This window comes from Stegodyphus dumicola, chromosome 1 (assembly GCF_044657685.1).
Source record: "Stegodyphus dumicola isolate Sdum_Otavi_A_Nest chromosome 1, ASM4465768v1".
Lineage (NCBI taxonomy): Eukaryota > Metazoa > Arthropoda > Arachnida > Araneae > Eresidae > Stegodyphus > Stegodyphus dumicola.
Window position 1 is genome coordinate 68491111 of NC_140768.1, and position 26187 is coordinate 68517297.

Here is a 26187-nt window from a genome sequence, read left to right on the forward strand (position 1 = left end):
TTTCAGTATTTTCCCTTTCTTAAGGTTTTTGTAGCATTGTAACTTGACAACCGCTATCAATGTATTGGCTATAACTAAAATAGATGGTTTAATATTTCGAAGTTTCCATTCACATAATAATAAGAGGTTTGAACTAAAATTTCAGTGTTCTGAATAATTAATTCTACTAGCAGTACATAGTACACACATTTTCAAAGTTACTATGATAGCTTATTTAAGTAAAGCAGACAATTAATCCTAGAAAGTTTCGAGAATTTTATTAGCTAGATGTTTCCAGCAGGATACAATAATGCTTAACATTATTAATCCTTTCCAAGCAATACTTTGTCAAACCTCAGAATTTAAATTTTTGCTGCTAATGTATTCCAACATAAACACAACTCTTTTCATAATTTATCGGTAAATTTGATTTATTTCGAATTCCTTTTATTTTTACCTGGAGATTTCATTATAAATTTTCAGCGTATTTCTTTTAATTATGAAGACATTTTTGGAAAATTCTTCAGCAAAATTCATTTTGTCGAAACTTACGATAATTTTGTTATTTACTTTTAACTTTAATTTATACTAAATATTCTGTTGTCTTGCCTTTCGGATTAATGAAGTTATTAATGTTTCAGAAAAACCGCTGTGTATCACTTCTAAAGGATTAATTCAAAATGTTTGTGGTTTGATAGCTCAGGACATAAGTTTACAGTTTCTTTCCCTAGAGTTCTTTTTTCTACAAATCTTCTCATGGTATATTTTATCAATAATTTTCTCTGTTTTAAATATTTCATCGGCTCTTTGCAAGTAAAAGACAGACCTTATTTATCTTTTATATAATATCTTTATTCTGCCAGTCAGAAGACCAAACCGGTTTTATCACACTTTTATTAAAGGTACTGTTTATTGTGGCTACGAGGCAGAAGCAAATATCTTTTTGCTTTCCCAGATAGAGTTATTCTTGTTGATGGCGTACAGTTGCCAGGTATTCTGAAGAAATGCAAGGCAGAAATGGCTTGCAAAAAGACTTTCGTAAAATATTCTGACTGAGTAGTAACATCTGGAGTTGCAGCCATTTCTTATTTTTTACCCGAAAACAATGGAAATATTTCGCTTTACGAATGGAAAGAACGGTTTATGAGTATTATCTTCAAACTGAATTTTTTTCACTGCATTGTAAAAGTTCTCAGAACTATTACTACTTTACAAAATGCATATATATCATGCAATAAAATGAATGAATTGAACTTTTTGTAGAAACTAAATACTAAAAATGCTATTCCGACTCTTCAGAAAATAAACTGTTTTAGTTTAAAAAATTAGTAAATTAAACGTTAAATGCAATGTACTAAAATACTTTTATTTTGTACAAGGAATAAATGAAATTTATATAAAACCTACGCATCACACCATAATAAAATATATCCCGAAACATACTTATGAATGAAAACCAAAGTAAAAAACTAAAGAAATAGGATTGAATATAAATTTATTCGAAAATCTTACATAAAAAAACACAGAAACAGAGAAAAGCAAGCATTTTCCATATTTCACTTCGCAAAGTAGCACATACAAGCAGCGTGCTGAGATAAAAAGGTTGAGAAACATTGAAATATTGTTTATTTGTAAAGGAGGGATTAAATGTAAAAATCCTGAAACAACGAATGTAGTCATAGAAATATGTATGACTGATCGGCTTATTTAAAATAAAATTAATGTGATGTAGTCATTTTTAATGAAATATCGTAGTAATGATACCATCATGAAAGCAGACCTGTAACTTAAACTCCTAGAGTAAATGCTTTCAACATAATACTGGCATAACAATATTCTTACAGAAATACTGAGAAATGAAATTTCAGTATTTCTGTACTACACGTCATTTGTATAGATAGAAAATATAAATATCGAACATGTGAGGGATAAATACAAATACTTAACACTTATTTTTACTGGGGCAAATGTTTGCAATTATATAAAGTGAATCTTTCTGTTTGGTTTTATCCTGGAAGTCTTTTATGCAGTTTATTATTGAAAGAAGTATCTAGATGTCCGCTTATGCAGATACGTGAATTTTGCGTATCTTTAAATGCAGGCACAAACATAACATGTTTCACTGCGGCTAATTCATTGAATAACTCACACGACACAGGACTGTATTTTCTTTAGCTTTATTTAATTACACTAATTCTAAATACGAAATAAGCGATGTGAATTAAGTAATACAAAATAAGCGATGCGAATTAAGTAATACAAAATAAGCGAGCCATTCTACATGGCTAACTCACACACTTAAGTTCTATCAACCGCTAGTCGGCTCAGACAATCTTTGATGTTGCAAGTAGGGACCCGCGCTTTTCGCGCTACCCTCATCTAATAATTTGCCGATTTTTCTATTCTGTGTCCTTTCGAAAATAAAGTTGACATAGTCTAATCATGAAAATTAAGCAATTATATAGCATACGTGGAAACAGTCTTTTTGCCACTTACAAAAAAGGAGCAGAAAACCTTACACATATTCTAAAATGTAAATCATAGATCAATCACCTCAATTCCGCGGGGGAAAGGGCCGGACTGATGATTCAGCCACCAAATAAACAATTTAAGCGATTTAGGATTTTATAGCTGCTCACAGTACTCATGTGAACAGATGCAAAGGTTAGATTTAACTTGATTTCGTAATCTTTAAATATAAATTATAAAAAATGAAAATTAAACAAAATTAAAATAATCAAAAATGATTTAATAATAAAAACATTCAGTAGTGCTGAAGTAATACGAATACGATTCTTGCCAAAATCAATACGAATTCGAATTGCTAATATTATTACCAAATAGATAAGTGTTCATTAATTTTTATTCACCTTCAGAAAATATCACGGCCTTTAGTTTAAATTTAAAAAATATAACGAGTATGTGATTTTAAACTTTAATTATATAGAATCATGGAATATCAGAGTTATACAGTACTACATAAATACATTTAGTTTTCCAGGCGTTATTATTATTATTTTATTAGCCCAAAGGATCGTTAGTCCAGAAGGGCTATTAATCTCGGATTGGCATTTTGGGTAGGTACACTATAAACAGCGTATCATTTTTTAAGTTGTTGCCACTAAATATTATCGCCCTGTATTATATTTAAAGAGATTTAATAATGAAAAATCTGCATGAATATATGTATCTTTCTTGCATTGTGAAAAACAAGGGTACCTAGATCCATCAGAGTTTGAATAAGGTAATCTTAATGTAGGTAATGATAATGTAACGTAATGATAATGTAACGTAATGATAATGTAGCACAAGATCTTCAAATTCTTCTTGACAATAAATCTTGACAATTTATCTTCAAAATTGTCAAGATTTATCTTCAAAATTCTGTTTAAACAAAAAGGTTGTTTTATAGCTTTCATAAGACTCTAACATTCTGTCTGGTCTTAGAAAGTGGTTCAGCGGTGATTCGGTGAGTCGCCGGTTCGGCGGTGGATTCTGGAGACTTTATTTTCAAGTCACTTGATCCAAGATAGCTTTTGATTGGATTGCCAACCATGTGTCTGATATGTAGGGGTAGCTCAATTGAGACCTGGTAAATCTAGTGGCTTTCATTAGCCGGAATATGTATTTAATTTTACTTCCCTACAATCTGTAATGAAGTCGTTTGATAACTGCCGAAAACCATTACATGATCCAAGCTTCAGAAACATGCATAGCTCAACCTGAGCCTCTTTGTCTAATCAGGTTAAATTCAATGTCAATAATCTGAAGTTTTCTTCCCTACAAGCCAGCTATACAGTCCATGTATTTTTGTAAGAGAAATAAATGCTATTGAAGCTTAATTCCAAATGTATTTGAATCAATTCAGTAAAACTACTTCATAAATTACATACGTTTCTTTAATTGTACCTAAATAGATTCAGTAGGCAACCGCTCTCTTATTTAAGTATCAAAATTAACTATTATTATTATTTTTTTTTTTTTTTGCTTCTTTACTGAGAATTTGTGTAATTCATAAAGCCTTAAAATAATGCCATTTTTTCCGGAAAACTGTGCCTAATAACTCTTTTGAGTAGTAAATAGTGAAGATTTAAATTAACCTTCGTCTTTTCCCATATGCCATTTAAGACAGACACGAAATTCAATCTTTTAAATCCGCAGACCATTTCTCAAATTCATATTTAATTTATTCATCGATTCAAAACGCATGCAAAACAAGAGCAGCGAATTAAATAAATAAGTTTTTTAAACGTTTATTCACATGATGCCATAAATATTCTAATTCAATTTATTAGGCCCCATTGCGCTGCATTTCATAATGACAATGCTTATGGATAAAACGTGCATAGCGTGAAATTTAATGCACTGCACTTTTTTTTTACCTTAACCTATAAAAATATGCTTACAGAAATTTTAGCCAAGTAATTACATAAAGGTAATTAATTTGCATATACAAGAGAAATGTAGTGCAGGTGAGTTACCTCCCATGAGTAAACAGTGTAAATTGTAACTATATGCCAAACTAAGAAAACCAAGAACTGAATTTAAAAACAAAACATTAGGTTTATAAATGTTCGCAATTAATGAACTAAAACATTTTATGTCACTTTCTTTCCAATTTTAATATATTATTGGTGTAATTTCTTTGAAACACCTTTTTGAATTTTGAATTTTGCGCCTTTTTGTATTACTAAGTATTGTTTCCATTTATTTGTTTGCTGAATTTTATGTAATCGTGTTTGCTTGAATTTTTGTTTAATTCAGTTTTTAGCCACATGTTGTAAGTACTATTTTCATGAATAAAATTGTAAATCTTCTTATTCTGAATTTATCTATGTTTTAAAAGTGAAAATAAATCAGTTAGAAGCTGGGATATAGGCAAACAGGTCTCGTTGTAAGCCTTTGCCGCAACTGTTGATGCCAAATTGAGATACCTTCCGATTTATCGCCAATCTTATAACATTCTAGATCGGCGGTTCTCAACCTTTTGATAATGCATACCATCTAAACAAAAACTGAAAAACGTTAGTACTACCACTACATTTGTCAATGATTATTTTTTCAGTTTCTCAATAGAAATATTATAAAAGGGGATTTTGCCATTTGCGCAACCTATTGGCTATTTGTATTAAATAAGAACACATGAAAAAAACATTAGATTAAAAATTGGTTACCATTCTGATTATCAAAATTTAAGTTATAATACTTTAATTCTAAAATTAAGTGTGAAATCTTGGCCTGTTTAAGAGAGATAAATTTCTTGATCTGATCTTATTTCACTTAGTTTTAACCGTAAATTAAGATCCACTTTTAATTTTGCTCTGTATTTATTCTTCAAATGTAACATGGAAGGGAATCCTTGTTCGAACAAACACAGATTGTGCAAAAAGGCAAAAAAATCGGTTCAGCCAAAACTCAACAAGTGTGTTGTTTTTGAAATCTTCAGTTAGAATTCGATCAAAATTTCTATCAGTTATTCCTTTTCTTAAAGCGATAAAAATTTCAGGTACATTTGAATCAAATGGGTTTCGAATCCAATTTTCGTTTTCTTAATTCTCAGGAAAATAGATACTGAAATTATTTATCATTAAAAAACAAAGATTGTTAATGTCAGATGATAATTCTTTTATTTTCAAGTTATTTCTTGTTAGAAAATTTTCTAAAAGTGGCAAAAACGCTGAAACCAATTCTTTCATTATTAACTAGAGTTTTTTTTTATTTATTGTACTTGTAATGCTAAATTTAATTCATTTAACTTTCCAAAAATATCAGCAAAATATACTTAACGAGCCAAGCATAATTCACTAAATAAACAACTTCTCAATTCAAATTTTGAATCACAGCAGAAGATTTGCATTTCTGATCGAAGTTTAAAAAGATGATTTAAAAGTTTGTCTTTGGATAACCGCCTAAAGTTCGGAATATAACAAAAGCGTTTCATATTCACTGCACATCCCTTGGCATAAAATCAAAGCATTCTTGAATTTAAAAATTGTCTTTTAATAACATTAACAATTTCCGCAGCTTGATTCAAAATTATTTTCAGGTATTGGTTTGGCTACTGCTGCCTGATAAATGGAGCAGCGAGTAAATTTAGTTTCAGGTGGGACTTTTCTGTATTTGAAAAATAACACTGGAATGTTTTCCTGTTAAAAGCCGAGCTTCGTAACTGCATACGACAACGCACTTATTCGAAGAAATATTATTCTTAGACATAAAATTGTCAGTTGCTTTGAAAATTTCATTTGCAGTAGTTCTAATGAAGAGATTCACTAAATAAGTTTTCATCGGCGATTCTTTTATCTTCTTTGAAACGTGTGTAACTAATATTTCAACAAAATTCGTTATATCAGTATTTTCATCCAAATGCAATGAGAAATACTGTGTTTTATTATTTATTTATTTTTTTTGAATAAGTGTTTCTTTCATAGAATTTGCCATTTCATTAATTCGTCGACTTACTTTTGATAACGGAATATTATCAAGTTAATTAGCTGCATTTTTGTTGAATAATGTTATAACTGCTGGTAATATAAGGTTTTCTTCAATAGTGTGAGCCTACCCAGTCTTAGCAATACTTAGGTAACTAGCTTCCAAAACTTTTACTCTTAAAGTAACAAAACCTTTCATTACTTGTTTACTATTTTTAACTTCGATAATTTCTTCTTAAAATATTTTTCAGATTTGCCATTTAAATTGGCATGGTTATATTCAAGATGTCATTTGAGAAACGATGGTTTCAAACTTTGATTTTATAATAGTTCACCTCAAACAACACTTTGAGATTGAGGGTGCATTTCATTGCCATTCTAAGTAATCGAAATGATAAATAACTTTAATTATATTTTCTAGAAATAATTTTTCTTTTCTTCCCAATATTCTTAGTGCTAGTAGATTGTCCTGGATCTATCACCTTTTTTAAAAATATAAGTTTTGTTTTATTAATTTTTCACAAATATTGAAATACACAATATATTACGAGTTCTTTCAAAACAAACGACTGTGTTCTCAAATCGTGTAGAAAATAAGGAATACAAAGAAAGAAGACAAAATACCTGCTGTTACAGACAGGAAATCAAATGTAAAAAAAAATATTCTAATTGAAAATAGAGCAATGTGAGTTCAGAATGATGGTAATATAAAGTGTAGATATGCTAATAAATCGATCAACCCTGAAAGAATTAATGAGATACTATTACCTTTTTATATTTTAATTTCCTATTAAACACAACAACCATTTCTATTATTCCTTTTAAAAACATCATTTATGACAAATTTATGTCTATGATGCTAAAAGAATATTTGTGAAAATAAAAACTGATTATTTTGCTAAAGTCTATGAGCGGCTATTGATCTTTAACAAAGCTCAGAACGCATAAATTTAAGAATGTTAGAGAAAAACAGGATGTTGGGTTATTTAACTTTTGAATTTACTAGTTCAAATACTTTGTTTGCGTACCAACTATTTTTCTCTTGCGTACCACCGATTAGAGAATCGCTGTCTAGATGGTATTGGACTGCGCGTTTTCGAAGCAATAGGTATTCAATTTTTCCCTAATCTTCCATTTGGTAACCGTAAATATACGACTACGTTTGAGCTGGGAAAATCAGTTTAGTTTTTAAAGTTAGCTGAATGAATTCAACATTTTGCGGCAGTATCAGGGATTATTATTTCAAAGAGATTATTGCTCTAGGGATGATATATGTGATCTGCGATATTTTACAAGTGCTTAAGTGATCAGCTTTATATTTATTTTATTTATAAGGCATATACAGCTGTTTACGTAATTATAAACTCCTATTTATTTAATAAATTGCCCATATCTTTCTGCTCATCTAGCACAATTATTAGAGTGGTCCACACGAACCCATATACTTTAATAATGTGTATGGATTCACTGATGGAACATCAAATCACAAAACCAAGAAGAAGTTGCGCTATGTAAACGAAATTGGAAGGCGTGCTTCCATATCTGGAAGATGATCTCTGTTCAAACTTCACTCTAGACGAGTACGTGTGATACTCATAGCGAAGCTTAGCGTAGATTAGCTAGTAACGTAGACTATGAAGACGTAAATCCCATTTGCTTTACGCATGTGGTGTAATCTTTATTACTTCATTTATCTTCTGGGCATCTGCAGCGAGATGTGAATCAAAAAGACGCTAAGGAGATGATTGCAGTATTACTGAGTTTAAACGAGGCCGTGAAAGAGGGCTACGAGAAGGTTAATTGTCTTTCCATGATATTGAGAAGGACATGGCAGGGATGTAGTCACTGGACATGCGTGTTTATAGCAGTGGTCACCGGTTCTGGACCGGCAGCACAAGCGACAAAGCTCAAAGGGAAAGACTGCCGTATTCCACCATATATGTGTGGCACATCGCACGGTATCTGCAGCAGACATTTCGAGTATTTCAGAGGTACATAGAGAAGTGTAAAATAGCGATTACTTGAGAAACAGCTCCAAGTCAGATGCCCTGCAGCGATCATACCACTAACACCAAATCACCTCATCTGGGATTTTCATCAGTGGTGTAAAGCTAGATCTTTTTGGAAGGCGGAGTATAAATCTTTTGTTTTCTCAGATGGTAGCTATTTCTGTCTTGGTGCCAGTTATGGTCGTATGTTGGTCAGAAAGAGGCCAAGTGAGCGGTTGAAACCAAGGTGTCTGCGGCGTAAACTCACTGGATCTACATCAGGAGTTATGGTCTGGGTAGCAATGGGAGTAGAGACAGACTCATTGTTATCCCACCCACTTTGACAGCAAAGTTGATTGCTCCGATTGTGCTCGTATTCATAATATATATTCCAGGGTGTACGTTTCAACAGGATAGGGCTCTTCCCCATACCACTTCTATAACCCAACGTGCTCTACATATTGTCGATATGTTACCTTGGTCTGCGATCACTTTCTTCCATCGAACACCGCCATCAGAATATGGGACATGATTGAATCTACTTATGGGACATGAGTGGACAATTTAATCTTCATCCACAACCAGTACGAAAGGTTGCTTAGACTAATAAAGTGAAACAATAAAGGAACTTCATCACACAAAATGACATATGGCACATGTATGACACAATTCGTGCTTGCAATTAACAACGCGGAGATTAGAGCGGTACCACCGCTTCCCATATAAAATAAATCTATTCTTGCATAAGTTAACCTTTAACCTTGGACAAAAGTCCTTACCGAGTCTTTCTTTTCGAAACAGTTAGTCGTAGACATAACGTTTCGATTACAAATTGGTTTCGATGACCTAAAGTTTCATGTTTTAACATTCTGATATAATAAAAATCAGTTTTTGAAAATGTATGAAATTTAATTTTTCATACATTAATCCGGTCCCTATCAAAATATTTAAGAAAATATTACATACATCATAAGCACGATAAAAAAATTTTTTTTTTGACTTCTGTGCGACAGAAATTGACCGAGATATTTAGTCTTAAATTTCTTTATTGTATCCAAGGGCAGTACATACTTTGAAAAGCGAAGTGTTTGCACTTGTACTTAACTAAAAATAAAATAATATTTTAAGCAAACATTTCTGATTAAAAACAAATTAAATGCCGAACATTTCCGTACCTGTTCATATATTCAAAAGTACTGATAAATATGCAGGTTCATTATTATTTTATGTGACCAGTTATTCATAACTTCAGGTTTACTATCACTTTCTTTTCAGTTTCCTCACCAGAATGCAAATCTGTTTTCAAAAGCCTTGAATATTAAGAAAGAGTGTGTTTTAATCTTTAAATCAAACGTACAGTTTTTGACTATTAGAATTAGTTTAACTTTTGAGACTATTACTTTAAGTTTCATGGCCACAGGTGGTGGTTAGTACGAGACCTGCATTCCATATTCAAGTTCTGATATAATAAAAAGGTTGTTTTAAAACTTTTGAAGAATTTTTTGTTACTTCAGACCGAGCAAAATTCGTTAATTAATTCGTTAAAAGCGAATTCTTAAAAAAAAAAAAAAAAAAAAAAAACGGTTAGTAGTGCAGGTACGTTTATAATGCTTCAGTCAATAATAATTTTAAATTTACGAACTGAAGCTTAGACAACCAAACAGAATGAAGCTGAAATAAATCTGAATCAAACTGAATCTGTATCGAGAAATCAAATGAGTGTGTTTGTTAGAAAATGAAATGGAAATGTCTGACACTATCGCCGCTACATGCGTATGCATCATCACTTCGTCATTTCAAATAAATCAACTACTGAAAATATATTTTGATTAAGATATATTTGATGTGATAGTCACCTGAATAAAAACCATTATTAATCTTCGATTTATGCTAAAATTATGTACGTACGCTTTTCAAGTGAATCACATTAAAATTATGACTTACAATTTATTCTCATCTTATTATAAACTGACATTAATGTTATGATTATTGTAAAAATAAAACAATTGCGTTTTTATTTCTGCAATAATAAGCACTTTAGAATCTTTATAAAAACGAAATTTATACAAAAAAACAAAAATCTTAATTTACAGAGAAAAATTAGTTGTGACTATGGCTGTTTAGTACGTCTAAACCGTGAATAAAATCTTTTGATATCACAAACATTTTCCTATACAGAAATGCGTGTCATTCTTTCGCATTGTAATTCACAGCAAAATTACGAACGTTTAGAAATTTATTACATTTTATAGCATTTTGAAAATGTATTTACTTTTTTTTCAGAATAGTTCAAATAAATTGTAATTAAGAATGCATTTATAATTTAACAAATCATATAAAAATGTTACTTTGTTGCTATCACAGGAATTTCACAAAATATTAAAATCGTAATTAAAAGGGCTTAAGATGAAACTGGAAAAAAGTGTGTAATTTCTCACTTACCTGGATTCTTCTATGGGATGATATAAAGTGAGCATTTTGGGGTGTTTGAACCTGTCCAATTGCCGGACACTGAACCTCAGTATCTCCGTAATTGTCTCCCGCCGTTTTGGCTTGTGAAGTTTCTCGGCGCATCGCTTTTCGAAGCAAAACACAGCGGCCTCCTGTAAAATAAATTTTTTTCATTCTAACACTGATTTAAATAACAAAGATATACATTTAAATAAACATTTCTGATACAGATACTCAATAACATTAAGAGACTTCAATGGCGGTTTCAATAAGAGAGATTTATCCTTTTCGAGATCAGAAAATATATCTGAAATTTTGAAGTACCAAAGATTTGTGAATAATATAGTACATTCATTTAGTAAGCACTTAAATTTTCAATATAACGCATATACTATTGATAATTTAATTGATGTATTTATTAATATAGATAGCATTTCTCTTTACAGCGGGTGTTATCAGCTATTCATAAATTCTAATTGATTAGAATGTTTAAAACTTTTTTAATGAAGAAAATTAATTTCGAAAAGAAGAAAATTAATTTCAGTTATAATAATTATTCTTTAAGCTTTAATAATAGATAGATATCAGATTTGATTGCATTCTTCTTATCCAGTTTTATTTTCTGGAGATGAGGAAACTTCCTATTTTTCAGCTTAGAAAATTATACGTATATTAAGGGGGGGCATATAATACGTATACCTGCCCTAAAATACACGCTTTCGTAACACCTCAATAATAAAACAATAACATGCATAATAAATTTGCTTGATTTCAGCTTTAACGTATATAAGTATTTGAACGAAAATGAGTCATAAAAGTCCTTTTTCATTTATAATTATGTTCAGGAACAAGGGAATAGATATTATCATAATAAATAAATTGAAATTTCTGTTAATATAGGTAATACTATTGAGTCATTAGGATTTTTTATAAGGGAGACAAAAAAATTATAATGATTATAAAAAAATCCTCAATCAATACAATTAATCAATCAATCAATTAGAATGGTTCTCGGTAAAGAGACAGTCTTAACAAATATTAATGTGTAGAGAGTAATATATGTATATATATATATGTCTTCCAATTTTAATACGAATAATAATACCACTTCTGGAAGGAAATATGTTTTGAATGATTGCTATTTAAGATCAAAACAGACAATTTTTTAAACCCCCATAAAGGGTGCTGGATGAATGAATTAGATAGAATTTTTAATGAAGGAAAAACGAATAACTTGCATGATTGAAAAGAAATTTTTCTAATTAATTTCGAGCTTTCGAAGTCACTGTTATTACCACCACAGAATAGAAAGATAATAAAATGCCAAGTTAAGAAGCAAACATGTGCTTTCCATTAATCTGAACCTTATTATTGCTAATTATTACGTGGGTTGTAAATAATTAAAATAGGAACGGCATCTCAATGATTCTTTGAAGACGCAGAAGGTACAACATTTGCTTAAAAAATTAGATACTGAATACCATGTCAACAGATGAGTGAGGCATGAAAAATTAATATTTTATAATAAGTAGAATTCCTTTAAACAAATTATTATACGTCAAACTATATATTAAAATCATGAGACAATACACACGGTTAAAAGTCATGTGTGTGTCTTATTAGTAGGATACTTATAAATTATTAAAAATTGCGTAAAAAATAACAAATGCAGCATTATTCGTACAATATATCAGAGGTTGATGACTAATTTTCAGTACCTTCTTTAGTCGATGTAAGTTCATTTTAAATTGTAAATATTTTACCCACAATAATGAAAATAATATTTAAGAGATTGGTGACTAATTTCGATAGCGGGTTATAAACAGGTTATAGAATTAAAAATATAAGCCTCTCTTTTTTTTTGGAGGGGGGAGAAATAAATCGTTTTATTCGGCTTTTAGTAGTGTGAGTAGTTATTAAATATTCATTAAAATGCATTTTTTCCAGTAACCACTTAATTATTGCGATATTAAAAGTAATATATTTATATTTTTCTTCTTTATTGCTTTCTCTCGCATATTTCGTCACCAGTGTCCAAATGGTTCGGTGACCATGGAATGCTGTCAGCTTATATGTCGCCTCTATTATACTACAAGAATGAAGATATCCTGTGAATAAACGTAAGCTCTGTCTGGATGTTTGAATTAGCGATATGTATGACCTAATACCGACCATCTATATCAATGTTCCCCAACCATTTTTGTGCTTTGCCCCATCTCATCCTCTTTAAAATTATTATGCTCCCCCTACCATATACATAATTTTTAATATTCAAAAAGTTGAAATGTTCACGAAAGAAATTTGAATTACAGGTTTAGAAAGAAATCACTAGCTAGGAAAAGCAGTGATATTTCAAATAAATTTTTAAAATGTTCAAATTAAAAGAAAACTGTAGTATGATATGAGTCTCTCAGTTGTATTTGAAAAATCTACTTTTGAACTCAAGGAGTACATACTGTTAGTATGACTATTGCATTTCGATTAATAATTGCAGCAAAATAGTATCTAAAATATTTACTGAAATAATATTGTAGTAAACATTTGGTTTTATCTAACAAAAACTAGAATGTACAAATGTTAAATGCCTAACTTCGGAATAAGCTTTTATATTCTGAAGTAAAAGCTTTTATATTAAAAATAATATGTCAATAGATTCATTTTTTAACATACATCCGCAGTAGAACAGAAAATGGGATAAGAATAAACATCTTAAACGTAACTTAACTAGTATATCCTAAATTTATATACTGCCATACTCAATACAAATTTAAGAAATAATTAATTAAACATTACTGTTCCTTATTTAATCATAATCAAAAAAATATTAAATATTTTTCAATTTAGCACTCAGTTACTTTCAAATTTTGAGCGTATTACACTCAAGATATATAGATTCAAAACACATTGCAATATTTAAGCCGACCCCTCAAACCAAGGCCAAGCAATTTTATCTTGCCAGAGTAAACTTTTCCACAATAAAGAGGTCAGCTTCTTCTTGACCACAATAGTCTGGATTTAGAATTCGGCTTTATCTGCATCCTGCTCTCACCGACGATGCGAAAGTCTTGAACAATGGCATAGTAAGATTATTGTGCTTCAGGTCTTGTGCATCTGCCTTGCTTCTCTATTCCACCATTCCGTATGTTGAGATTTACTCCCAAGATAGGATAGACTTAAGAAGTATCTCTCTAGGCGTTGCCAGATGATTCACAAACAAAGGAAAGAACTCTTATGAAACTGTGCGGTAATTCTGAATCTATAAACACTTTTAAGAAGGATAATTTTCATTTAGACTCAACGCTAATAATTTCAGTTTAATAATATTTAACACAATATGTCATTTCAAATTAGCAATTTTGCATAAAATATTTGCATACCTCTATTTCCTTATAATGATTTAAAGCGAGGTAATTAATGGTTTGGTTTATTTTCATCATGGCAAAACATATGACAACTATTTGCGTAGGAGCAGGAACGCTTTTATGCAGGATTTACTAAAGAAACCTGGCTCTTACTCATATTATTCATAGTAAAAACCGTGAAATTCCAATGTAACTAACAAGTTGCTTTCTTGTGTATCGTCATAAACATATAAAAAGGTCAAATTTACTATTCAACTAAATTCTGTCTGCAAACAAATTATGAAGTTTTCCAATAATTGTGTTTTTCGGAGATGTGTTGAAACACGTTCTCACATGTTTAAACACCTGATTTTCATGTGTGCATAAATACCACTGAGAAAAAACAGCTTCTTGAGATATGTTAAAATACATTATAACATGTTTAAACACCTGATGTTCATGGATGCATAACTATTACTGAGAAAAAACAGCTTCTTCAGATAAATGTTTGCTTGCAAAAACGTGGATACTACTCTGTTGCTTTGAGAACCCTCTCAGCTAATGGCTTTCACCGAAGAGCATCAAACATGCAATGCTTTATGACAACAAAAAAGGTAATAGTGCATATAATGCTGTAAAATGCGAAGGAAGTGTATAATAAAGGCATTTGTAATATTCGCAGGTGTCAATAATGGTTATATAAATTTCGACAAGATTACCTTAGCTTGAAAGTTACCATCGCTGGGGATGTCTTGTTTATTTTGATAATGATGTGTTGAAAGCTCTAAAAGGAAAAAAGCACCTACAGCTGTTCATTTGGAAGAAGACTTTAATTAATCGTCTTCAATTGCCCATCCTTTTTTGAGGGAATTTGGAATAGTACCTAAGCCTGGCATTTTGATTCCACGTACACTTATTTATGCTAATTGAAAGGGAAGGTAGAAACTATTCCATGCTTCTCCTTCTAATGATCCATCTAGTGACTGGTGGTACTGTGCGTGTACAATTTGTTTAATTGATGGAAATACGAACCTGGAACTGAACTTCAAGCTGCCTGGGGCTTTTAAAATTTCATAAAAACATATTACAATAGTAGATATATATTATTGATTCTAATGGCGAATATATATTTAATTATTAGTCTTACTTATTTTTTATTTCTTCAGAACTCAGAACTTGCTTCAAAAGGCTACATTACTTATGGAATGGCGTGAAAAACGAAACTCTTCAAGAATAGCATCGCAATGGAAAATAGCAAATAAAAGTGTTTTTGGCATGATCTGCATAAAATACCATTGAAACGTCCACTCATCTTCCAGGTTTTACCGTGTATACATTTGTGTTATAAATATATGATTTACACATTTTCATGAACCTAGATTTGATTAAATCTGAAAGAGTTATTTGCAATCCTTCTGATTTTTTTCCAAGTTGAAAACTTTTACATTAAATATTAACATTAGAAAGGAAAGCTTATAAATGCTCAGTGTTGAATAGCTAAAATGTAGGGAATACCGATTAGAATCTTAACAAAACCAACCAGAAGTCCTCTTATGGCAGCTGCCATTGTGAGTCGTGACGTCATACCGTGACGTTTCATAGATTCATTTGCATTTCAAGGTTGGCTTACTCTATTTATCCTAACCTCCTTAGTTTGTTGATTAAATATGAAAGAATCTTACGCTTTGTCAAGTCGCAACACGTTTTTATAAATCGCCGAATTTTATGATTAATTTTGAAGCGTAATTACCTTACGCTTTTCCGAATGGTAGTACTTCATTTTACATTGCTGAGTTTCTTAATTATATTTCTTTAAATCACACAAATGAAAATAAGTAGAAAAGTAACTCGAAATTCAAAATTTGGGCTTCGAGGTCCAATTGTTCAGATGGAAGACTATGCGGGTTGAAAATTTGGTGGCTCCAGATGCCGGCGTTTTTCCACAACGCGAGAAAGATACCTACATATTGCGGTGGCTCATAAGTCCTGGCCGTGCGTGAAAAATAAAATATTTTGGCAATGAGTTTCATGCTATTGAATAGAGAATTATATACTCTACAAAATAACGTGTTAATGTTTTATGCTGATACACGATCTTTTGTTTTCCTGTCATTATAATGAAATGTCAAATCGACAAAAAAGATAATTTTCTACATCTTCTATTTTTTTTCCTTGTACGAAGTAAAAAAGGAAGTATTGTAATCGCGAAAAGTTTCACGCATCATATATCAACGTAAATATCCATTTTCACCGCTATTGAATGCAATTTAACGGTGATTTTGCGTGACATCCGTACGAAAGGACAGGATATATAGGACTTTCCCCCCAAAACAAATTATAAAACTTATTTAAAATGAATTCTAAAGAGAATTTTTCGTCGCGTCTGTGCGTACGTACGTACGTATGTATCTCGCATAACTCAAAACCGAGTAGCCTCAGAACGTTGAAATTTTGTATATAGAATGCTATAACATGTAGATGTGCACCTCATATTTTGGTTGCAATCGGCCGCACGAAAAGAATATATATACTCGTACATATATATCCACTCTGTTACTCTCGGCTCAGTGATCTCAGTTTTATTATTGTTTTTGCTTTAAAAATAATTGAATTATGTTGTTCTTATCTTCCGGTTAAGGTTTTTATGCCTTTAGTAAATCTGTATGCAATATTTGTACAATTATCAACAGTTTTAATGTTGTTTAAGTGCCGCTAAGCCTAATAATTTTTTCCATGGTGGCCATTGTTGTTTACATTTGAAACAGCAGAATAGCAGTTTTGTTGCCATTCTAGAGAAAGTAAGCTTCGCAATAACAAAGATAACACCTTCTTTTATTATTGCGAATTAAATCATGTTTAATCCATTCTGGAATTTTTTCGAGGAAATACGTGTTTAAGATTTGCTTTATAATTTTCAATACAGACATCTTGAGTTTTAATGTATTTTTGCCTTGTCACGAACTGAATTAATTGAATGAGAAATACTGAATCGTCTTTGAAAAACTGCTTCTTTTTTGTTGTTGTTGTTCTTTGCTTAATTTTTTTTATACATCGTTTTAGATTTATTATAATATTTGAATAGAACACGTGGCAACGACTAGATAATTCTTAAGATGATATAAATTTTGTGCATTCTGAGTTAAAAAATTAACGAAATGTAACGCTGTTAAGTGAACCTAGGGCCAGAGTGTCGCTATGGTAAACAAATATAGTGAATTTTAACAAGTGTATTTATTTTATTGTGGTTCATGCGCTATCGACGAAGTAGATTTCATTCAATCCAATAAGTTTAAATGAAATGCAAGAAAAAATGGGTATAATTTAATATTCCGTACAAGGAAGCCATGTGGTGCACACGTCAGATTTTTATATTTAGTCGAGGTGCTAAACTACGGAAACTGCTCGAGACATTTGTGAAGTGTATGCATTATTAAATAATGGAGATTTAATAGTTTTATGAGCTGCATTTAAATTAAATTTTTATAAACATGATTTTTTAATTTTAACATTTCTACAAATAGGACTTTAAAATATATTTTCCATGTTTTTCTTAAATTTGTTTTTCAAGAATTCATGTACGAAAGAGAAAAATGCGTAACTTCTTAACAGAATATTTATTTGAAAACGCTTTATAAAAATTTTATTTATTAATATCTCCAATAATTCAGGATCATACTAGGATGGATATTTTTTTAATTTTACTGTCCAAGCAAAAGCATTTTTCTCTGTGATAATCTTTTCCAAGTGATATCGTTTTCAAATTTGTCATGTTATTCCTAAATGAAACATCACTAAAATTTTCATAGACTTTAGCCTTTCCATAGTTAATTCATTTTAAAATTTGAACATGTCTTCGCTTTACGACTGTTATTCACGATTTTTTCAGTTGCCCTCTCTGTCATAAATATTGAGGAATACTGTTTAGTTTTATCTTGCATAAAGACGATCGGTAAAAAAGACAAATATAAATATCATCCAGCAAAAAGTAATACTTATTTATTAATATTATAAATTATTCTCCGCAAAACATTTTAAGTATTTTATGCAATTTAAGTCAACACAAAAGGCAGTTCAAGAAAAAAATGATTGTAATTTCTTTAGAGTTTTATCCAAAATGCTATTGAAAAAAAAATATCTAAAGTTTCGTAATTAAGATTATTCCCAATAGGGTTATTCTTCATTAAAACTGCCTTTGTTTCTTGCTTATGACAAAATTTTAAATCTTGAATACTTTGCAAGAGCTGACACGTTTTTTGAGGAGTTAATTTTTATTTAAGTACGTTAGCATAAAACCTTAGGGATATTTACTCTGCTCTGAAAGTTTTCGTTTGTGTAGAGCCCGAACAATGCGTTTTGTAATGACTATATATTTCTTTAAAATTAGCTTCAAAAGAGAGAAACTTTTATTTCAAGGGAGAGAATATTTTTTAATGTTATCGCAGCTTTCAAATTTATCATTTATATTTAATGTTATCGCAGCTTTCAATTTTATCATTTTTCAAAATTTTATCATAGTCTGCATTCATCAGTAACTTCAACTGTTTAAAATTTGCTTTCTTCTTAAACTCACTTTGTCCGACACCGAACAAGTAAAACGACTGGTGCAACATTGCTTGAAAACACGTATTCTAAGGATTGATCAAAAGTAATTACAATTTAAATGTAATACTTTATGTATCATTTTGGATAAATGGAATTAAAAGCGTATTAATGTTTTAAAATAACACCATTATCTGAAAAACATTGAAAGAAAAAATTTCTCATATGAAGCATTATTCAACCAATTAAAAATTTAAAAAAAAATATGAAAGCTTTCAGATTTCATATTACACCCAACGGGCGTTTATTTCATTTACGTTTCGAGAGCATTTGGGCTAGTGTTCCTTTGGGCTAAAAATATTTAAAAACAGCCTATCTAGAATTTTTGTTAGGCAGTCTCGCGCGGTGGAGATAATTTTTTTCCCTCCCGGTACAGTGTTACCCTTGCTCGTTTTGAAATTGTTGAGTTTGTTAATCAAAAATCTGTTAAAGTTTTAGGAAATCTGTAAATACACAATAAAATATTTAAAAACAGCATATCTTTAGAATTTTCGATTGACGATCTTGCACGCTGGATATAAAAACGTTTTTTTTCCACAGTGGAATTGTATTCAAACTGGGTAATGGCAGAATGAAATGATGGGAATTTTATTGAGGGAAAAAAAAACAATGAGTTTCAGAAACCACTCCTAGATGGCGTATCATAGCTGTATTGAGAACTAATCTACAAACGTTAACAAAACATGCTTGATATGATGTCCACCACTGTCTGATACTACCTGGAAGCGTAAAATCGCATGCTCGACTGTTGAAAACAGCATAAACTGGGGAAAGTTACGCACATGACGTTCTATGCTTTCTTTAAGGTCGGATAGAGATGTGATGGGATCACGGTAGACCGTGCCCTTAACGTATCCCCACAGCCAAAAGTCGCAAGGATTCAAGTCGGGAGATCTAGGAGGCCAAGCTATAGGAAATTGCAGGCTGATGATTCTGCCGTCATTGAAATGGCGGCAGAGCACTTGTTTCACCCAACGGGCGATGTGTAGAGGGACACCATGCTGTATAAACATAGTTGTATCACATTGCCTTGCCTGAAGAGCCGGAATAATGGATTGCTGTAATAATGAAACGTAACGTTGACCGGTGACGGTGCATGTCACAGGCCCTGTGACCAAACCGTTAGATGCGAACAGTGTAATGGAATTTTTAGGAATTGATGTGAATTTGTAGCAGTCCAAATACGGCAACTGCGCGTGTTAAGCACACTTTCCATATGAAAGTGGGCCTCATCGGTCCACAAAATGTTCCATGGCCATTCATCCTGGAACTCAACTCGCGCAAGAAACTGCAGTGCAAAGATTTGTCGACTATCCAAATCAGTTGGTAAGAGTTGCTGCACTAGCGACAGTTTATAGGGATAGTAGCGTAAGACCTTTTGAAGAATCTTATGAACCGTGGAACGAGGATAGTCAACAGATGCGGCAGTAGGCCGAACACTAGTGCTGCCGGTGTTTTGCGATCTATCGTCTCTACATCATCCACTACTTGTGCTGCAACATACTTTCGTCCCTTCGTGGTTGAATTGACAATGTTCCGCTTGCTTCAAATTTTCTAATAATGTTTGTTAGTCCTTGACTAGTCAGTAGACCGTTTCGTAACCACTTCAAAGACCGACATTTCTGCAACGCTTCGGTAGCAGAGTCTCCAGTTTGGTAAAACAATTTCACCAGGAAAGCACGTTCCTGGAGAGTCAACGTCATCTTCTTAACGACTATGACTGCGGTTCACCTCTCCCATCTTTATAGGGTTGCTGTGCGCGCACAGGGTTACTATGGTTACGACATTTGCATATGCCAATAATTTACACTGCTGAACGCCATTTGGATGTGGTTTTTAAAACTCATTTTTTCCCTCGATAAAATTCCCATAATTTCATTCTGCCATTACCAAATTTTCATACTATTCTGCTCCATAGGTTTTGCTACAGACTGCTCACAAATTTCATGTTTAATTATGGACACCCTGTATATTTGTATATTTCAAAATGTTAATGTCCCTTGCTATTGAGCACAAATAGTAGACAGATGGTTATTACAGAGGCTTGTCCAACCCTGTATTTCACTTCCAATTGAAAATATTTGCATGATTGTAAAAATGACAGTTAGTCTCAAGAATTCAAATAATCAAGCAGATTTTACTGAAGCTTAAATTCCATGCTGGTATCATCTCATTACAATGAATGAACTTGAAAAATATGGGAGTAACATTTAAGTCATTATATCAAGAACTATTGTGCAAAACTAATGAAATAATACATTATAGATAATTTTTGTTTAAGCTTCTAAACGTAATAAAATTTTGGAACATTAATTTTAATGCATGAGATTCCATTTAAATATTATAAAATATTATACAGTACTATGTATATGGTATGCAAATATTATTCGTAGATTTCAAGTATAAACTGCTAGTAATACACCGCTTCACAAAATATATCTTGATGCAACTGAATAGTAACATTCCAGATACATGTTACAAAAATTTGGGTCAAACCGAATACTAAAATATCACAGTATCTACCAATAAAAATAACATGAAACTCAGTTAACGTGAAACAGTAGAGACACGCATTATAAATGTTAGCACAAGAACTTTCAAAATTTGTCTTAGTTTATCTGCAGCAATCAGCTACAAACAATGGAAAGAAAAGAGAGGTAAAAAGGAGGAAAAGCGCTTAAGGGCGAATTAGGTTCTTTGGTTGGATACATGAACTAAGGAAAAGCATGCATGGCCCATCAACTTGATAATAAAATGCATTTGTGGAGGCCTTTCTGAAAGAACTGGGTCGTATTTACCTTATACTTGGGTAAAACAAAACAAAAAAAAAAAAAAAAAGAAAGAAAGAAAGAAAAGAAATGCCCACACAGCAAAATCATTCGCAAGAATTTTAGTCTGGGACCTACGACCACGTTTCTGAGATCTTATTTCTCAGTTACTGGAAAGCTAGTAAGAAATAGAAAATATTTAAAGCTACAAAGACTGCAGAATGTTGTACTACTTTAGAAAAGATGACATATTCATTCACTTACAAAGAAGACTGAATAGTCTTGGAAATAAAGCTTATCTTAGGATTGCTTGATAAGATTAAGTAGCATTCCTTATGTGCTTCAGCTGCTGCACACAAGACAAAGGTAAGAGAAATAGGAGCCAAAATCAAGTTGACTCTAATGTGGTTGGGCAATAGAGACAGTAGTGGAAGCGATTTTTGTAATTTGATTTCTTTCCTATAGTCACTCCTATTGAAATTTTTATTTTAAATGTTTTACTATATAGTTCCATTGTCTTTGATTTATCATTATAAAATGTTGGGTTAATAGATTATAATTTTCTTTTCCCATTGGCGGGCACTTAGATAGGCTTAGCTTCTACCAATGCCACCACTTTCAATAACAAAAAAGACACCACAATAACACCACTCACAATAAAGTGGCCACCACTTTATTGTAAGATGAGTACCACCTAAGAGTTCGGCCACCGTTACCTACTATGAAAGGACGGACAATTACAGCCATGCCTTCTCCGACCCCCTTCGCTTCTTCAAGCTCTTCGCTACCGCAGCAAGCTTCCCTAATCACTATACCGTCTGGGCAGCGGTTAATTGACTATGGTATCGCATCTTCATTTGTGCATAAGAAGAGATTCTTTCATGGATAATCTTTTATGAGAAACTGGTTGTATTATGCTCTACTCATATGAAATACCGAAAATATCGCAAATAGTTTGGTTATTAAGAAATGATCAGTGACTAAGTACAATTTTTCCGTGTTTATCTATTTTATTTCTGACGGGTCAGGTAACAGTAAAATGGTCTCGATGATCCGACATTGAAGAAATTAAAATTAATTTTGCTAAGCTTTGATTTCAAAATTTAATTACGTGTGGGATGAAACATAAGATAAGAATTTTTGAGTAGGACGAATAAAACATTATTGTTAAGAAATCTTTTAATACGGCTTATAGAAAACAGCTACAATTTCCAAACCTGTATTATCTTAGCCTGCAGTCGAGTGATAAAAGGAAAGAGTTTATATAAGATATTTCATAAAAAAGTTTGCATGTTAAAGAGTATATTGACAGGCCATTCTTCGACATTTACTAATACATTAGAAGATGTGATAAAAGATGTTTTACTTTTATATCTAAAAATGTATGTAAATACTTGAAATGAAGATTGCGCACTTTCTAAACAGATGCTGTTTTCGGCACCACAAGGAATAAAAACAAATTTTTAAAGCGTGTTCATTTAAAAATTTGACTCTTTGGAGAAACAAATTTAAATTAAAATATTTTACATTTATCTCAGACATTTACATGATTGTCTTTTACAATAACATTAAACTGCAAAAACAAGTTATAAAACCTTTTTAAGTAAAATAAATGAAATTTCACGTCTTTGACGAGGTGCTGACGATTTTATAACATTTGCAGAATGACGTTGAAATGAGACAAAATCTATCTACATTAATATTTTGCGTACGTATGTGTCATATCTAAGAAAAGTAAAATCGGGCGTTGACTGCGAAATAAAAAGAAATTAAATGAGAAGGAATATTTAAAAATTTTTTGCGTGTCAAAGAGGGAAATCTAAACAAAATGATGGAACTTTTGAAAGGGTGTAATTGGATTCTAATGGAAGTGTCGATTTCTCTCAAGTCACAGCAAGATTATTAAGAAGCGAGATGCATTCACATAGAACTTTCTAAGAAAAAAGAGTTCGCATGTAGGTTACACATGGTAAAAATACGTAAATTTCTATATGTAGCTCGTTCGCCAGAATTTGGATTCATGTTGAAAGTTCAGAGACCTTACGCACTTGGCTCCTGGTGGGCTATAACATAATTCTTATTTCTTTATATGTGAAATTCGTAGACAAATATTAAAAATAATCAAGCAAAAGTATAGGTCTACCAGTAATTAGATAAGTTAATTTGAATACCTAGACCTTGTTAAAAAAACAACGAAGTGAATTTATTGAAAATGTGTAATCGACTGTCAGTCTTATATTTTTGTACCTCTTTCAGTAAACAGCTGTAAAATGCTCTTAAAATAAACAATATTACAATAAAACTTCACCATATGCTCATGTTTACCTATGTAATAAAATAATATAAATTTTTGTATTTTTTTTGTTATATTATTATGGATTTTGACATTTACAAAACAAAATAATTAGTTACAAATTTTAATACAATGTAAATTTTTGCAACTTTTTTCGTTTTATTATTATGGATTTTGACATTAATAATTTCTAAATTTGATTCCACTGTAAATATTCAAACCATCTAACAATAAACGAGTTCAGACACAATCTGGGCCTATAAAGATTCATGTATTCATCTCAAAACATTATAAAATGAATAAATGGAGATTCATTTTAAGTAACAGAGAGAATGAATTTATTCTGAAATTATTTTATACAAATTAGTATTAGACCTAACAAAAATAATTTTACATCAGGTATAATTTACAAGTATAACAATATTACCGTTAGTAGTAACAAACGTCTTGTACCTAAATCTCTTATTGAATGTTTATATTAAAGAATCTACATAAAATATACCTTTTAAAGGAAATAGATAATACTATAATCCATGTTATGTTATACTGAGAATAATAAATTCATTTGGGCAGTAATACACATGAGAAATCAAAATTACATTAAGTACACTTTTGCATAAGTTAAATGTTTAAAATCGAATTTTTAAAACTTTTCATTAGACTTTTGAGAGCAATAAATAGTCTGAAAGTACTGAAATTCTATCCACCATACGACTTCAATTGCCTGTACAGATGGCGCTCTTCAAAGGAACATTTCAGCTCGGGAAATCGGATGCATTCGTCTATTCTGCCCAGAAATCTTGTGGAATGAGTATTTCATGGAATTTTGTATACTGCGAATGCATTTCGAATTAATAGCGTCAATGGAATATAGCGTAATTCCGCAAGTGGAAAATCTGACCGTGGTTTCCAGGTCCGTTGTTACCTTTTGATCAGGGCACCAAAACTATCTCCGAAGCAACGTTGCCGCATGTTTGAACATTGAAATTAATATTACAGGTCTCACTAATGAGTTTAATGGCTGATTGCTTGTAACATGGAATTGTTACTTGGTATATGTTTAACGTTCTGCACAGAATTATCCAAGGATCACCTGTTGTGGATTTTCAGTCATGTGTTTCTAAGATTCAGGAAGATAACAATGAAAATAAAGATGAATTGATTATATTAATGGATTAATGATGAATGCGCTTATCCAAACTGAGCGCTGTTCTTAATATTATCTCCTATATAAGCTTTATTCTGAATCGCGATAACGCGGATTTTTGTTTTATATCTGACTATCAATTGTTTTCTACGACATCAGTATTCTTTTAAGAAAATTTTATGTGGAATAATATCTGTGCGTTACCAAAATCTTCCTCACTGTCACTCTGGAGGCTGTGAGTCACTCTGGTGTCATTCTGGAGGCTTGTTTCTCCCGCAAACAGACTGGCTACACGAGCAGTTTCGTGGTTTTCCCCATGTGTAACGTGTGTACGTGCCATATTCTCTTAGAGTTCTCCACGAAGGCATTCCTTTCCTTTGGCAGATAGCCCTCGAGCGCTTCTCCGTAATCAAATAAACCAAACCACTGTCACTCTGATTAGGTATTGTTTAGAAGTACTTGCTTAGTTATCCAAGAAATATCTAAAAAATGTTTATTTTCAATAGAATAAACAAATGGCTAAATGGAAGAAGAAAAGTTGAACGTTAACAGTTGTTTTCCGGCTCGTTACTAAGCAAAGGGACTACTTATATGGAGTTCTTGTGAATTCTCCATGTGGAAGGTAATTACTAGGCAGTTAGAAAAGACCATAACGGAAGCACGTAAGATAGAAAAATCATCGTTAGCTTCGATATACTCAATTAAGAAGTAAACCAAACATCCAAGTTTTCGGAAAGCATGCAAATTCCTTACTCTGACCAATATGTGTGTTTTAGATATTACACGAATCAAACTTACTGCGAAGGAATTTAAATAAGGACATTAAGTCCTACATTAAAAATCAGAATAAACGTTTTAGCTTTTAGGTAATGTTCAAATAATTATCAGTTCTTAAGAATGTAAAATTTTCACCTCCGTTCTATTACGTATCTCCGTTGTCAAACTAATAAGACTAAGAAACACTACAAATTTGTGTTCTCTACATTTTAATTGAAGGCTTTACGCCTCTGCATTGAAAAATCTGGCTGAAACTGAAAATATAACACTTTCCTTCATTTCTGTCGTTCAATAAATGACGATTTTCACTAATGAATTAAATTCTGGTCCATGAAGTAGACTGATGGAAGAATTCCTATATACCTCTAACCTTCATCTGCACAGCGAAAACAAAAATCAGTGCTAGATTCAGA

At 31.5% G+C, this 26187-nt stretch overlaps 1 protein-coding gene across 1 annotated transcript in view; it reads right to left on the reverse strand.

Annotated features, from left to right (window-relative positions):
- Window positions 1-26187, reverse strand: part of LOC118198090 (SCY1-like protein 2) — a 459500-nt gene that overhangs the window by 413729 nt on the left and 19584 nt on the right. Inside the window, exon 2 of the mRNA XM_085816142.1 lies at window positions 10841-11001. Within this exon, the coding sequence (XP_085672268.1) occupies window positions 10841-11001 (161 nt within the window). The remainder of the gene's footprint in view (window positions 1-10840; window positions 11002-26187) is intronic.